The sequence below is a fragment of the Drosophila elegans genome, unplaced genomic scaffold (assembly GCF_018152505.1).
Source record: "Drosophila elegans isolate 14027-0461.03 unplaced genomic scaffold, ASM1815250v1 contig_133, whole genome shotgun sequence".
NCBI classification, from domain to species: domain Eukaryota; kingdom Metazoa; phylum Arthropoda; class Insecta; order Diptera; family Drosophilidae; genus Drosophila; species Drosophila elegans.
The window spans coordinates 1387713-1401941 of NW_024545499.1; the positions used below are offsets into that span (position 1 = coordinate 1387713).

At 39.8% G+C, this 14229-nt stretch overlaps 2 protein-coding genes across 2 annotated transcripts; both read right to left on the reverse strand.

Moving 5' to 3' along the window:
- Window positions 1–1363: 1363 nt before the first annotated feature.
- LOC108147357 (cytochrome P450 9b2) lies at window positions 1364–3415 on the reverse strand. Its single transcript, XM_017273787.2, has 4 exons — window positions 3164–3415; window positions 2593–3100; window positions 1893–2529; window positions 1364–1752 (listed from the first exon to the last, which is right to left on the reverse strand). The coding sequence occupies exons 1-4, from the start codon at window positions 3367–3369 to the stop codon at window positions 1586–1588; spliced, it is 1518 nt and encodes a 505-aa protein (XP_017129276.1). The 5' UTR covers window positions 3370–3415; the 3' UTR covers window positions 1364–1585.
- A 4192-nt stretch (window positions 3416–7607) lies between these two features.
- Window positions 7608–11647, reverse strand: LOC108147329 (insulin-like growth factor-binding protein complex acid labile subunit). The gene is made up of 4 exons (XM_017273755.2): window positions 11477–11647; window positions 10984–11272; window positions 8613–9889; window positions 7608–7679 (listed from the first exon to the last, which is right to left on the reverse strand). Exons 1-4 carry the CDS (start codon window positions 11645–11647, stop codon window positions 7608–7610), a joined length of 1809 nt encoding a protein of 602 aa, XP_017129244.2.
- Window positions 11648–14229: the final 2582 nt, after the last annotated feature.

Sequence of the window (14229 nt, forward strand, 5' to 3'; positions counted from 1 at the left end):
CGCGTGACTTTACCCACAGATCCTTTGTGGATTCTTCGGTCATGTAATGCAGCCGTAGGTTCTATAACATGCCCTTACCTGCATCAGAGAATATCGATTGCCTGCCGATACACAAATAATATGGGTAATACATAAAACAGAGTGGGTATTTGGACGACTCTAATACTCGAACATTTAAACCATGGAGTATGCAATACCAAAACTCTTGTGAAGAATCTACAGAAGGTAATTTAATAAAAGAGAAGGTATTTTCAAGGTATGTTTTTCTAAACTTACTGAAGAGTTTTTCCAGATTGGGGATCAAATTAAAGCTGCGTACCGACTTTTACAGGTCAATAATACTTTTTTACCAGAGCACCAGAGCAAATTTACTACCTAAGGTCACACAAATAAAATGAATAAAGATTAAAAAGGGTACATGCATTGGGCAAGCCCCAGTAAAGCTCAAATATACTCACACTTTTACTTCTAATTTTAATGTTTTTAAGCTTGAAGTCAAATTAATCAGCTCAAGTGATAAAGTAGGTGTATAGGTGTTAAGGTGTATGGCACCATCTCGGTCTTTCGCTCCGCGGCCAATGTTTCTGGATAAAACTTTCTTCGTTAAGAGCAGAAATGGTCATCCCAATGTTGTCCACAAATAGGTATGTTGACTATCGCCCATCTTGAGTTTAAATAGCTTAGTGACCATGTCCATGTAGGTCATCTTCTGCACGGCGTCGTAGGTGAGGGAATCGCTGTTCAGAGCCTCTTGGGTCTCCCTTGTACAATCTTCCCTGGTGCAGCTCAGATTGGATTTGATATTGTATTATTGTGCTGTTCTTGGTACATTTTGGCTTTCACCATTAAGCGAAAAAATTGCTAGTTCGAATAACTAGTGAAACTTACCTTAAGGTCTGGCACATATCATGTTAAATTCTTTAGGAGCTAGCAATCATAAACTTTAAGGTCAGAATAATTTACTCAGATCTTTTTAATATTTCTCTGCTGGGGATGGGACCAGAGTAAACTTACTGATGTCGATGGCGACTGTAGTTCTGAGTTGCTTCTGGAAAACGTCTTTCGGCGTGGTATATACCCCCATATCCCCGACGAATGATTACGGTTCCTCAAAGTATAGGATTTGAAGGTTTCAAAAGTAGCCGTGCTGAAAAACCATAGTTACCAGTCGGTCGATTTAATGCGGAGTAAGTCTAGCAAACGACAAGTACATCTATTTATGTTCATCGACTGATACGATTGTAAAAGTGTTGTCAATTTCGGAACTGATTATGCATACTGTTGCTGTTATGAACCCAATCAAAGACAACTTATCTGCCGCTCGCTTTGGATTTTAATCAAAAATAATAATCAAAAATAATAATAATTTTTCGTTTGGTTTTATTTTTGTTTCTACTGATTAAAGCTTTCGGTTCTTGGTGTTGGACCTGAAGTTTTCGCAATATGCTTTTAGACTCTAATCAAATGTCTAATAACATAAAGTTATTTCATCACAAACTTAACTCTTACAGTGGTTAACTGGTCAAAGCTGAACAATACCAAAGTGTTTATATATAATACAAGTTAAATATATTTCCTCATCTGGTTATTTACGCGGCACCAAGTTCATCCAGAATCCCGACCGGGGGGTAAGGTTAAAGCCGCGTGCCGATCCCCACAGATCCTTTTCGGTCCTCGGGGAAGCCTCGATCTTATAATGCAGCAGCAGATTGTACAGCATGCCCTTGACTTGCATCAAAGCATAGCGATTTCCTGAGGAAGTGGATGTAGTAAATATAATTCAGATATAGTTGGTTTTTCATGGTCGTACCCAGCTCAAATTGTGCAAAGAGGTGTACCAAGATACCCCTTTAAAAACAATTTTAGCCCATGTCTTAGAAGGTTCAACTCACCTATACAGTTTCGAGGTCCCACCCCGAAAGGCAAATAGGTGTATGGCACCAACTCGCTCTTTCGCTCATCGCTAAACCTCTCGGGATCAAACTTTTTGGGTTCCGGGAAGTAACGATCGTCCCAGTGCAGCCCAGAGATTGGAATATTTACGCGGTCTCCCACTTTGAAATCGAATAGCTTGGTGCCGTCTTCGTCTGTGAGGGTGTAGTCCTTGGAACAGAGACGATCGGTGGCGGCGGCCAGAGTCCACTTACGAAGGGACTCGGAAATGACCATGTCCATGTAGGTCATCTTCTGCACGGCGTCGTAGGTGAGGGATGCGCCATTCAGAGCCTCTTGGATCTCCTTCACCTCCTCGTACAATCGCTCCTGGATGTCGGGATTGTGCAGCAGTTCGTAGGTGGTGGTGCAAATCAGATTGGAGTTATTTTCGAAGGCGGCGAAGAAGAAAATGAAGCACTGGGCCACTATCTCGTCGTCGGTCCACTTGTCCTCCGACTCGTTCTTGGCCTCCATCAGCAGCTGGATCATGTCGGGTCGCGTGATATTGTGCTGCTCTCGGTACTTGATGGCATCCACCACCAGACGAACAAAGTACTCCATTTTGCTGGAGTCAAAGATGGTCGCTCCAAATATCTGGGGAATGTAAACGCCGATTAAAAATTGGTTTCGATATGCAAAGTTCGGGAATGCACTCACGTTAAAGAGCCTGGGCACTAGCGAGGCCAGCATGAACTTGAAGAACTGAAGTCCGCGGGAGAAAACCAGGGACTGCCCGATCTGGTAGAACTCATTCTCCGGGTGGTCAAACGAGTTCACCTTGAGCCCAAACGCGGTGGTGGCGATAACGTCGTTGGAGAGCTTGTTGCACAACACCTTCATGTCCACCTCGAAGGCCTTTCCGCCGCCAGATGATCCCTTGGGGGTGTCCAGGTGCTGGAGGCACTCCGCGAAGCTCTCGTTCATCAGGGTGAACATGTTGCGCATCTTGGACGCCGTGAAGACCGGGGTCAGGGTGTTCCTCATGTGCTTCCAGCGTTGGTCCCTCATCACGCTGAGCATGTCGTTGATCAGACGCTCGTTGGGGCTGAAGAAGAGCTGGTGGTTGGGAAAGTGGTCGAAGTCCTTGACGCAGATCTTCTTGATGAGCTCGGGATCGTTCAGCTGGATCATGGGAGTACGCAGATTGAAGAGGCCCACTAGTTTGCTGCAATGGCATATCATTTCTCCTAACAATATTCAGCTTTTGAAATAACCGCAAACCACTTACTGCTGACGAGTGCGAGCGTAAAACTCGGAGAGCACCTTTTGGAAGGAGGCCTTCTGCATGGCCGAATCACCCATGTTACCGACGAAGGGGTACGGCTTCTCGAAGTGCAGGTTGCGCTCCTCGAAGGTTTTGAAAGTGGCCGTGCTCCATTTGTAGATCAGCAGGCCGATGCCAAGGAGGGCTATACAAATTTCAAGGAGAGCCATGACTAGTTAACGCACTTTCCACCTCGTTAATGTGCTGCAAACTGAGTTTCACAACGGTTCGACACCGCAATTTATATCCGCCGTAATCAAATACACCAATATAAGTGTACTGCAACATGTACGTAGTATCTATGGGCGTTCTCAGCAGGTTAGACGCATTTGGACCTGTTTGTTCTGACTGTTGCTGTTGTGAACTCACACATAGAGTACTTATCTGACGCTCTCTTTGGACATTAGCTGTGGTTGCGAAATTACGAATCTAAGGTGTTGTGTTTTTGCGCTTATTGATTTGTTTATATTTTGGTTATCTACTGAGACAGTTTCTGAATTGAGAGAGCTTTAACAACTTTTTTCTCTATCTACAGCGCTGCAATCTAATCTATAGAATTAAATAATTACACAGGACAACAAAATAACACTTTGTAAAGGGGCTAACAGCATTTCACTTTCTTAAATATTCTGTATATTCCTACAATTCTTGGTACACAATATTTAAGTAGCGAAATAAGATTGCCTTTAAATAGCCAAAGTAGACAATAAACTTGTTTTACCCTACTTACAGCCAACGGTGTGCTAAGACTCAAATCGCTTTACAAATTTTTATGATCACAACATTTTTATATCTTTCTAAAACAGGGTATTATACCACCATAAAATCCGTTTTGAGTATTTAGTTTGAGCATTCTATTTTAAACGTGACATTAAATGACATATATGTAATGCCGCAATCTGCACTTAAAGGCTCATACATAGATTAAGTAAATAAAATTAGAAACAAATAAACAAAATAGCTAGTTTGCTTTTGTTTTTTTTTAAAGGTAATTATTTCGAAAGAGCTTTATTTATTTCATTGTCCAACCCTTCAGAAGGAAACGGATTGTCATTGTTGTCAAAACGCAGTCCCAATTGTAGATAAGAGTTCATAATTTGGCTATCGTACCACATGATATCAGCCTTTGAACCAGGCTGATGAAATAATTTTCATGTTTTCATAAGAGCACTTAAAGTATGAACGAATGTTTTATAATCCATAGCGAGTGCGATTAAAGTGCATACGAAATTTGAGTTTAAAATTGGGAAGCTTTGGCAGTTTCGATAGAACCTTCGTATAATCAAATATTTTTCGCAAACTTTTCGGTCTGACTCTTCGCGAAGTGATTATGTCATCCCATCAGAACCCCAGTTTGTCATGTCACGCACGCTGAAATATGATGTAAACCTGGCCCGACAAAGCGTCTTCGACTTCAAGTTTTTGTTGATGTTGGGGTTCACTGTTTGAATATTTTAGCATATTGACCGAGGGCAAGTTGGAGCCAACAACAAAACTAAATAACAAGCAAACGGTTAAAACATCAAATTAGCCGCAAGCGTTATGGGAGAAATACAATTAAATATTTAGACAGTTTTGTTATCGAGCTATGTTTTGTTTTAGTTTATGCTTCGCTGTTTGTTAAGCTTAGAAATTTGCAACCACATACATCTGCAGACATATTTTGGTTGAAAGGGGCTTAAGAAAACGGTCTAAAAAAGACATTGGTCAGCAAAAATAACGTTAATTTAAAGTAATGTTATTTGCTAATAAGTTAAGTTAAGGGATTAATTATAAAAATGTATGTTTGAAAAAATTTTGAAAAGTGGAGAACTTATCTTGAGCGGAATAAGAATATAAAGTATTTTTGAGACAGATGCAGTACTTTTCCTAAATAAATACTTCGTTAAAATAACGTAAACACATAAATCGTTGATCAAATTTACAGCTGAAGTAATGGTTTGCTCGTCCCAAAAAGTTTCATAAAAGCCATTACAATTGAAAGAAAACTCAACATAATGTTGCTCAGATAAATAGCGATGCTTCTATTTCGCGGGTTTATGCCACTGTGAACAATAAAATATGTGCGCAAGTGTAACACAAATTTAAAATCATTTTTTTTGTTACATTGTAATCAACAACGAATGTTGTTTATCAGTTTTTAAATTGAGTATTGCTTATTGGTATTCGGTAATAGTTCTCAGACTCGCTAGGTTCCACTGTAGCTTTTCTGTATTCATAAGGGTTTATTCACCCCTTCGGCGCAGGCATGCATTTAAATTCCAGTACATATATGTGCAAATATTGTTCGCCCAGCAAACTCAGCTTCCTCATATTCCCCCGATGTGGCACACATGAAAACTCCTTTAACATTTTATGCGCAACTAAAGTGTTAGAATATATATGTCCATGCATGTATAGTGAGGGAGGATGTAAGTGATTGTGGATGTGAGTGCTGCATTTTATCAAAGCTTGCCCAGCAGTTGCCAATGTCTGTCAAGCTATAATGCCTCCTGCCACGCCCCGGCCCCGGTCACCGCTCCGCCCTCTTCTATTCCATTTCATTCTATTCTATTTCGCTTCTTTTTATGCTCAAATCATGCTGCATCATTAAATCTTGCTGCTGTCGCTGCTTTTGTAGCCATTTTCGCTGTTGCTTTTTCGCTTTTTGCATTTCCTTTCGCTTTCCTTTCACCAGCTTTTCCCTGAAAACCCGCCCGAAACCGACGGAGGAAATTTACGGCTTTTGGAGTTGGTTCTGTTTGGGACTCGCTAGCCTGTTCCCAGCCACAGTTTTATTCTGTTTGGTTTTTTATGGGGTTTTAAGTAGTCGTAAAGCGTAACACTTGATGAGATATTAAACGTTGAAAGGATACCCCTTAATATGGCAGGGGGTTCCCGATTTGGGATCATACATTGTTGCACTTTGTTTGATTTGATGGCTTTTTAAATATTGGTTTTTGAATTTTTCATTATTTCCTGGAGGAAAACGCTTTCAATGACCGTTTAATACGTTTGGGGCCTCGTTTAAAAAATAGATGTACTGAAAAAAAAGGTTAGAATAATAAAAGTCTTAAAGTCTTAATGTTTTAAAACGTTATCTATAAAAAAAAACATATTTTTGTAGCTTTAATTACTAACTATGACAGTCGTTAAATTTATTAAGAAGTAATAGACTCCAATCATTTACTTTTTTTGATGAATTGTTTTTAGGAGTTTTAGAGGGCGACCACTACTTCATCGCTATCATCAAAACATATAAATTAAGTTAAATTAAGCTAATTAAAATGAGTTAATTGTGTTATTATGTTTGTTATTGTTTTTAAATTATTTTTTGGCATCTTTGATGCCTTCTTTAGGGAGCCTGATTTATTAATTTCAAAATTGATCCATACATACACACATGTTAGTTTCACATATCATATATGTAGTATGTACTTTTAAGCTTTCCTGTATGTTACCAAAAGAATAAACCAGTTTTTAGTCAAGCGGCTTATAATAGTATGAGTTTTTAAGAAATTTTAATAAGGGTTAATTGGAAAATTCAACAGATTACAAATATATTTTTCATACATTTAAGGGAAGAGAAAAAAATTAACTTGTAAGCTTTTGGTTTATTTTGTTCTCAGTGCTGAGGGATGGAGGGCAGGCAGAAGGTGAGAAACAGGCACAACTCACCTGACAGCCTCGTGTCTGTCTCATCAAGGAGCATAAAGAGACCACAAGCCCGAAGAACCTTGTCTGCAAACTTGTCAATGACTCCCAGCAACTAAATATTTTATTAGGCAGTTGCCAGCACACAAAAAAACCAAAGACAGAAAATTGGAGAAGGACGAAGGACTCTGTGTGTGTGGTCGTGATTGCGTGAAATTTAGTAGCTCTTGGGGCGATGTAGGGACACACAAGTTGATGCTGATGCTGATGCTGATGAGCCTCATGATGTGCCCGATGATGATGACGATGTGGATGAGGATGAGGATGTGAGTGTGGACGAGGTGGATGCCACAGATGCGGAAGCCTGATGAAGCTGCCTCGCCATTCTGTCAGGGGAATTTGGGATGTGGCGGCAAAGTTCCTTGACTCCACTCCCAGCCTCCTCCTTCTCTGAACTGTTTGCTCACAATTGGCTGTACGTGTGCAACATTTTTAAGTAGCTTTCCTGCTCCGCACTCCCTGTTTGCCTTAAGTTCTGGTGGAATGCCAAGGCTGAAACATATGTTTTCAATTTGGCTTGCAAATGGAAAGACTTGATTGAATTTATCTAGTCCAAAACGAAGATCGATGCCTCTTTAAGATACACAAATTGTACCTAAAGCAAAAACTTAGTTAAATGAGAAGGAAGGATATTACTATTTATGCTTCTGTAAAGTTAAAAATTTATACTTCTGGACAATGGTATGTAATCCGGGTGGCTTTGGGTTGACTTTTTTCAGTATCTCAGTGGACGGCAGTACAGTGTGTATTCTTGGACAAATACAGTCTCTGCAGATTCCTCATGCCTCTAAAAAAAACAATCACTATAACATCAGCATAAACATTTAGTAAATGATTATGCAGATACAATTTGATGACAGCAACTCTTATATGTTATTCAGCTCATTGTGATCTGCTTGAAGTTTAATAAGTTATCTGTTAAGGACTAAGCTGCGTTGAGCCCTCCGGGATTTATCTCCGGATGTTGTAGATCTCAAAACATTAAACTTTCCGGTTTGCCAGCATGGCCCAAAACGAAGCAATGTAGTATAGATTTTGACACGAAAGTCTCGGAGGTGAGATTGCCCACCGGTCTTAGACTCGTTCTGCTGATGTGGTAGGAGGAACAGTTCCGGATTTGGATGTCCAAGATCCGACGAGCTTTCTTTCATCTTTTCTTATTTTAAAATGCTGCGATTTTAAGCGCGTTTAACGTTTGTAAACAAAATGAATAGAGGCTGAAACTTATAAGCTTTCTTACACGAGATCGTTGAGCTTCCAGAAATGAGAGACACTAAACCATCACTTCAGCTTTCAAGTGAATAAACTTATAGATTATGTATTTTTTAATATTGTCTTAAAATATCTATTACATCGTTTATGTTTTAAATGTAACGATTCATATTTCGGGGTCTTCCATGCTGACAAAGCTCGCTTTCATTTTTGAGGACCGATTTGAGTCCCAAAAGTGAGAAAGCGAAGTCAAGCACTTTTCGGATCGACGAAGCTGCACGATCAAAAACACATTAAGCGACAGTGCAACCAGCAGGATCGTAAAGACCAAGAAATCGAACAAGCTCAATTTTTTAATATCATTTCCATCTTTCACTGTTGGTTCTAGACGTAGTGTTTCTAAAAGCTTAATTTTCTGAGGTGATGGCTCAGGTGTATTTAATAACTGTGATTTTTCTTCCAGGGGGCTCTCATCCGGTGAAAGCTCAAGTTTAACTAGGGAACTTACTGTTATGAAGCTAACTTCCTTCGGCTTTTGGTTTTCTTCTATTACACGTACTCCTGCCTCCTTAAAGAATTTGGTAAGGTTGCCGTAAGTCTCACTGCTGAATAAATTGTTGAAAAAAGCCACAAATTTGAGACCTCGCTGCTGTTTGTAGAGGCGGTCGTATCTAAAGTCTCGAATTCGGTTCCACTCAATGTGCAGGCTCTGCAGATTGGAGACCATCTTGAAAATATGTGGATCTAAAATACGTATCCTGTTGTGCGACAGATCCAAATGGGTCAGAGCGGGGGACATAAGGGGCGAGTCCCCGTGGAGGTATTCCAGCATATTGTTCGACAGGTTCACGAACCTCAGATTTGGCAAAAGGAAGACCTCATCCAAGTTGTCGCTATGGGGAACAGGCAACTCGTACAATATGTTGCAAGAAAGGTCAAGGCGCTGAAGTCTCCACATTCCCATGAGGATGTTGTGCAGTTCTTTTGTTTGCATCATGTTATCACTAAGGTAGAGTTCAGTGACTGACATCTTGTCGTCCAATTGGAGATATCTTAGTCGGTTCTTTCGCGCATACAGTATGGCAACGCTACCCGCGACGTCCATTTTTCTTACCCCGCTGTTTTCCAGAATCACTGTCTCGGCGCTGTGCATATGCAGCTCCTCCAGGGGACGACAGTTGGTCAAGTCCAGCAGGACAAGACGTTTTAGAGGTATGGCCAAAACCATTATCAACGGATTGTCACGCAGACATAACCATTTCAACTTTGGGTTTTCAGAAAATGTCTTAAACTTCAGCGTCGCAATTTGGTTGCGAGCTAGGTTAAGGTCGACGAGTTCTGGAAGAGAATTAAACACACCTTCAGGCAAACTGGTTAAATTATTGTTCTGCATGCCGAGCCTCCACACTTGCGACAGTCCCTTAAAGGCTTCAACGGAAACCCTAAATATGGAGTTGTATCCCAGCTCTAGAGTGTCCAGGGCGGTTAGCATGGCAAACTGTCCGTCGCTCAGCTCGGAAATATTGCCGCTTCGCACCTGTAGATAGCTAAGCTTCGGTAACGGGGGAAGAACACGAAGATCACCACCTGAGCAGTTGTATATCTGCAGAATTTCCAGGTTGGGTGAGGCTTTCAGCACTCCCAAATTGCTGCAGTTTTCCAGGCGGTGTTCTACCAGATCAAAGGCCTTTTGATATGAATAAAACGTATCCGCCATCTCTGTACTGGTGCAATTGAATCCTTCGCAGGGCTGTTCGGAGTCGGTGATGCCCAGGACAGCAGCAACTAAGACCATCAAAAGATAGGGTAAACTACCCATTTGTATTTAATTTTCCTTCAGTCTTTCAAAGAAACGATAGCACTTAGACTCTGAGAGGCGCGCAAAAATAACAGTGAAGATTTGCGAAAAGCTGTTTGCTGTTTAAAAATCAATTGACTGGAATTCTATTGTCCAAGTCACTATAAACGCAGATTTACTTTGTTCCGAGTGACGAAAAAAGAGATGGCAATATTCAAGTCTAAGCTGAGATATACTAGATCCAAAGCTCTAAGCTTTATGAAAGGTTATATGAGCGCGCGTTCAAAATAAAAATTAGCATATCAAGAAAAACTGAAAAAGACGTTGGTTAAATAAACTTACTATTAAAACTAAATTTATAAACAAAATATGTATTCAATATGGCTCTATATATTTATCTATTAAAGAAAAAAAGCCAAATTTCGCATTATAAAAGTATAGTTTTTTTTTATTATTTGTTATTACACCCAGAAACTAGAAAGGAAACAAACTTCGGCACGCCAAACTACATATACCATTGCAAAAATTAGTACTACAGAAAATCTATTACTAGTTTTATTTCCATAATCTGAAAGTAAATTTATTTGTTGATATTGGTAGTAAAGAAGCGATGGCATACATAGTTCACATTTATATTTTGTGGTCTGCAATACTGACAAACTTGGTCTTTATTTTACAGTTTTAATTTTCTAAAAATAATAAAACGAGTTCGAACGACTAAGTTTCACTATATAAATCGCATTTAGAAAATATAATGACATATGTTCTGTTGCCAAAGACGTTCGCATAAAAGGCCACCTCCATAAGTTTTCGGTGCTGCTGGTAAAAGCGATCGTATCTGAAGTTCCTAATGAAGTTCCACTCAATATGTAGGAATTGTAGATTGTTAGCAATGCTAAATATGTGTAGATCTATGACACGAATACTATTGTGTGATAGGTCCAGTTTTGTAAGACTAGGCGAAATGAGAGGAGAATCTCCATGGAGAAATTTCAGTATGCTAAACGACAGGTTTACGAACCTCAGACTGGAAAGAATAAGATATCACTTGAATTGTCACCCTTGGGAACGGGTAACTTACGTATAAAGCTGCAGGACAGATCTAGGAACTGAAGTCTGTACATCCCCAGTAGGATTTTTTGAAGATCCTCAGTTCGCAGCATGTTTTCATTCAGGTCTACCAAAGTAACAGACAGTTTGTCTCCTATTTCTATATATATCAGTTCGTTCTTTCGCAAAAAGAGTAAGTCAACGCCGCCCGCGATTATCAAGCGCTTTATCCAGCTACTTTTCAGGTTCACGGTTCCAGCACTCTGCATGTGCAGCTCCCTTATCGGACCACAGTTGATCAGGTTTAGGTGGACCAGGTGCTTCAAAGATATAAACAATACATTAGTCAACGGATTATCCTGCAATGACAACCTTAATAAATATGGATTCTCTGCAAATATGTCATGTTGAAGTGTTGTAAGTTTTTTTCCTCTTAGGTTTAGGTTAACGAGTGGTGGAAGAAGACGAAATACACCAACGGGTAAACTCATTATTTCATTATGTTGCAGTTTGAGATTCCACACTTGCGAAAGTCCATTGAAGGCTCCAATGGAAACCCTAGTTATGGAGTTATTTCCCAGCCCGAGAGTCTTAAGCCCTGACATACTGGAAAACTGTTCATTACTCAGCTCGGAAAGATTGCCGTGTTGCAATATTAGGGTAACGAGATTCGGCAAAGAAGCAAAGACACTCATGTCAAGATCACCTCTAGTGCAACTGTCAATCATCACGGTCTTAAGAGCGTTTAAGCACCCCAATGTTGTCACACGAGTGCAGACGTATGTTTAACATGTTAGCCCTTGGATCGGCGTATTTGGCCATATTTGGTGCAGTTGTCTCCATTGCCGGGTGTACCGCAATCCTTATTTCCCAGACCATAGACCACTGCCAGAAGCAATATGTATAGAAAATAGTCTGTGGATTACGTATTTCCTCTGGAAGAAGGGGCTGAACTGACTGATAAGAGAGGTGCAGAAAAATCGCAAATAGCAAATAGAATTCGTAGAAAGTTTTTTTCTCTTTTAAGATAAATTGAGGGCAGAAATGTCAATTAAGCTTGAGTGTCCGCTTGCTAACACTATGTTCCGAAACACATATTTTGTTCTAAATTCAACTTAATTAACAACCCTTGCAGCTATTTCAAAAATGAAATATTCTTGAAAACATTTAAATTTTGATGTATTTGCGTATATGTTTGGAAACATTTTCAGATCAATTATTTGATCTTTTTTATGGCCGCTATATGTCATCGTTTTCCGATTTGAATAAAATTAAAAGCGTAATTCTAAACCATCTCATTATTACTATCATATATTAAAAAGAATTTGAAAAAAAATACACATTTTCATGTTTACATTTATTTGTATTAATGTTTTTTAATATATTGATTGTTCCCATTGTCCGATTTTAATGAAACTTAAACCATAGTTCTGAAATATTACTGTATCTCGAACAACTAAAAAAATAGAAAACGGCAAATTCAATATTTTTTTCATTTCATTTCATTTTTTTCCAATGAAAGTCGTCCGATCCGGCTCGTTCCGACTTATATAATTCCTGCAATAGAAAGACAGACGGACAGACTACTTTAGGAGATGTCTCCTTCACTGCGTTGCAAACATCTGACTGAAATTATAATACCCTCTGCAAGGGTATAAAAAGTAGTTTTGGTACAGAATATCAGAGATAATTTATTTGATAATGATAATTAAGTATAAGGCTGTTTAAGCCGAAGAATTTCAAGTATTCTGGTTGACCTTTAACACTTAGTAAATACATTAAATGTATTTAATGTATTTAAATGTAAATGTACCGACCAACAGGTTCTACATAAGAAGTTTCTTTGCTAAGCAACTAAAGTTCAGCGAGTGAGCGAGATCCTTTAATTCCCTGTTACAAATAAATACACTTTTTAAAATTTTCTCTTTCGGCACGCTCCAATAAAAAATGACTAGGAGCTTAACATATTTAAATATTTTAAAGGGTGACTAAAAGTATGCAATGGAAAATTGAAACGTATTATTTCGCAACAAAAATATATATAATATCTGGACACCGTTATAGGTAATTTCAAAAAAGTTTCTGTACCACCTGCCATTAGTTTCTCTACTTAATTTGGTTCCTATAAGCCTTAAAGCCTTTAAGCGTTTAAATGACCAAACCTTTTATGACTTACAGCTCCATAAAATGGTGTGACTCTTTTAAAGGTTTACTTAGGCCAAATGCAAGCTACACATGGCGAGGCTTGAAGCTAGCCAAAAACTATGCGAAACTTCATCCGTCAACGGAGTCCCCAAGGAATCAAGGGGAGGACGGAATATTCGCAAATTACATTTGCGGCGTCTGGTAGTCTGCATCAATCATACGCACCGTGTTCAGCAGCTGTCGGGGCGACCGGGGAAATGACTCCTGGCGGATTCAGTGGGGAATCACAACGTTGACAGAGCCGAGCTCCATGTCACTCCATTAAAATTACTTGCGATTCGCCTTTGTTGTTAGTGAAAGCGTCGTCTAATTGTACGCCACATGATTTGCAAGTGAGAATGCCAACTCCTTTTTCCGGAAAATTAAAATAAATTGTCCGAAATTAAAGGGAAACTTTTACTCTTCCCCGCAGCCATACCCACGACGGCTGCTGCTTGTTTGCCTGCTTAGGAATTCAAATGGCGTTGCTACGGTGATCCTACAAGGCCATGACTTGTCTGACAAGCTCCGACTCCTTTCCGCTTTCCGCAGGATATATACACATCAAATATAGAGAAATTGTGTGTGTTTGTCCTTTGGCTGACATTCATTTGCGATTCGCTGGGCGTCGGGACGTGGCTCAACTTTTTGCATATTACGCACTTGGTCACGTACACTCCTCATCTTTATTTTGCATAAGTTTGCAACTCTGACGCGAATGATGGATGCCGAGTGCAAAATATGTAAGAAGCTTTAAGGCCGGATCCGGCTGAAAATTAGCCCAATTAGGCCCTGCCCTGACAGTATGCCCCCGATAAGCAGGCCGATAAGGCCGAACAAAGGCAGCGGGCAGTTTTACTGAGACAAGGTAATTGGACCGCGGACAAAGTCGAGTTTGAGTTATGGCCCGGCACTTATGAGCATTTTTACTGCTCTGTTCTGCCGCGCTTTATTTATTTGGCGTTTCATTTTGCGACTCTGACTCCACGACCTTTGCCAGCCACCCAAAACAAGTTCAATGGCTCGGCTCCAGTGCACCACACCCCCCCCACCCAACAATTTTTTATTCGACTGAAAAGCAGGCAACACAATT

Bases quoted from the DNA above. Each gene is read 5' to 3' on its own strand.
- LOC108147357 (XM_017273787.2), bottom strand. From the start codon at position 3,369: ATGGCTCTCCTTGAAATTTGTATAGCCCTCCTTGGCATCGGCCTGCTG. The intron at 3,101-3,163 runs GTAAGTGGTTTG...ATGCCATTGCAG, and splicing joins TACGCTCGCACTCGTCAGCA to CAAACTAGTGGGCCTCTTCA. The intron at 1,753-1,892 runs GTGAGTTGAACC...CCACTTCCTCAG, and splicing joins GGGACCTCGAAACTGTATAG to GAAATCGCTATGCTTTGATG.
- LOC108147329 (XM_017273755.2), bottom strand. From the start codon at position 11,647: ATGAGTGTCTTTGCTTCTTTGCCGAATCTCGTTACCCTAATATTGCAA. The intron at 11,273-11,476 runs GTGTGGAATCTC...ATATCTTTGAAG, and splicing joins CCTTCAATGGACTTTCGCAA to CACCTGGTCCACCTAAACCT. The intron at 9,890-10,983 runs GTAAGTTACCCG...TGATGGTCTTAG, and splicing joins TCTGTCCTGCAGCTTTATAC to TTGCTGCTGTCCTGGGCATC.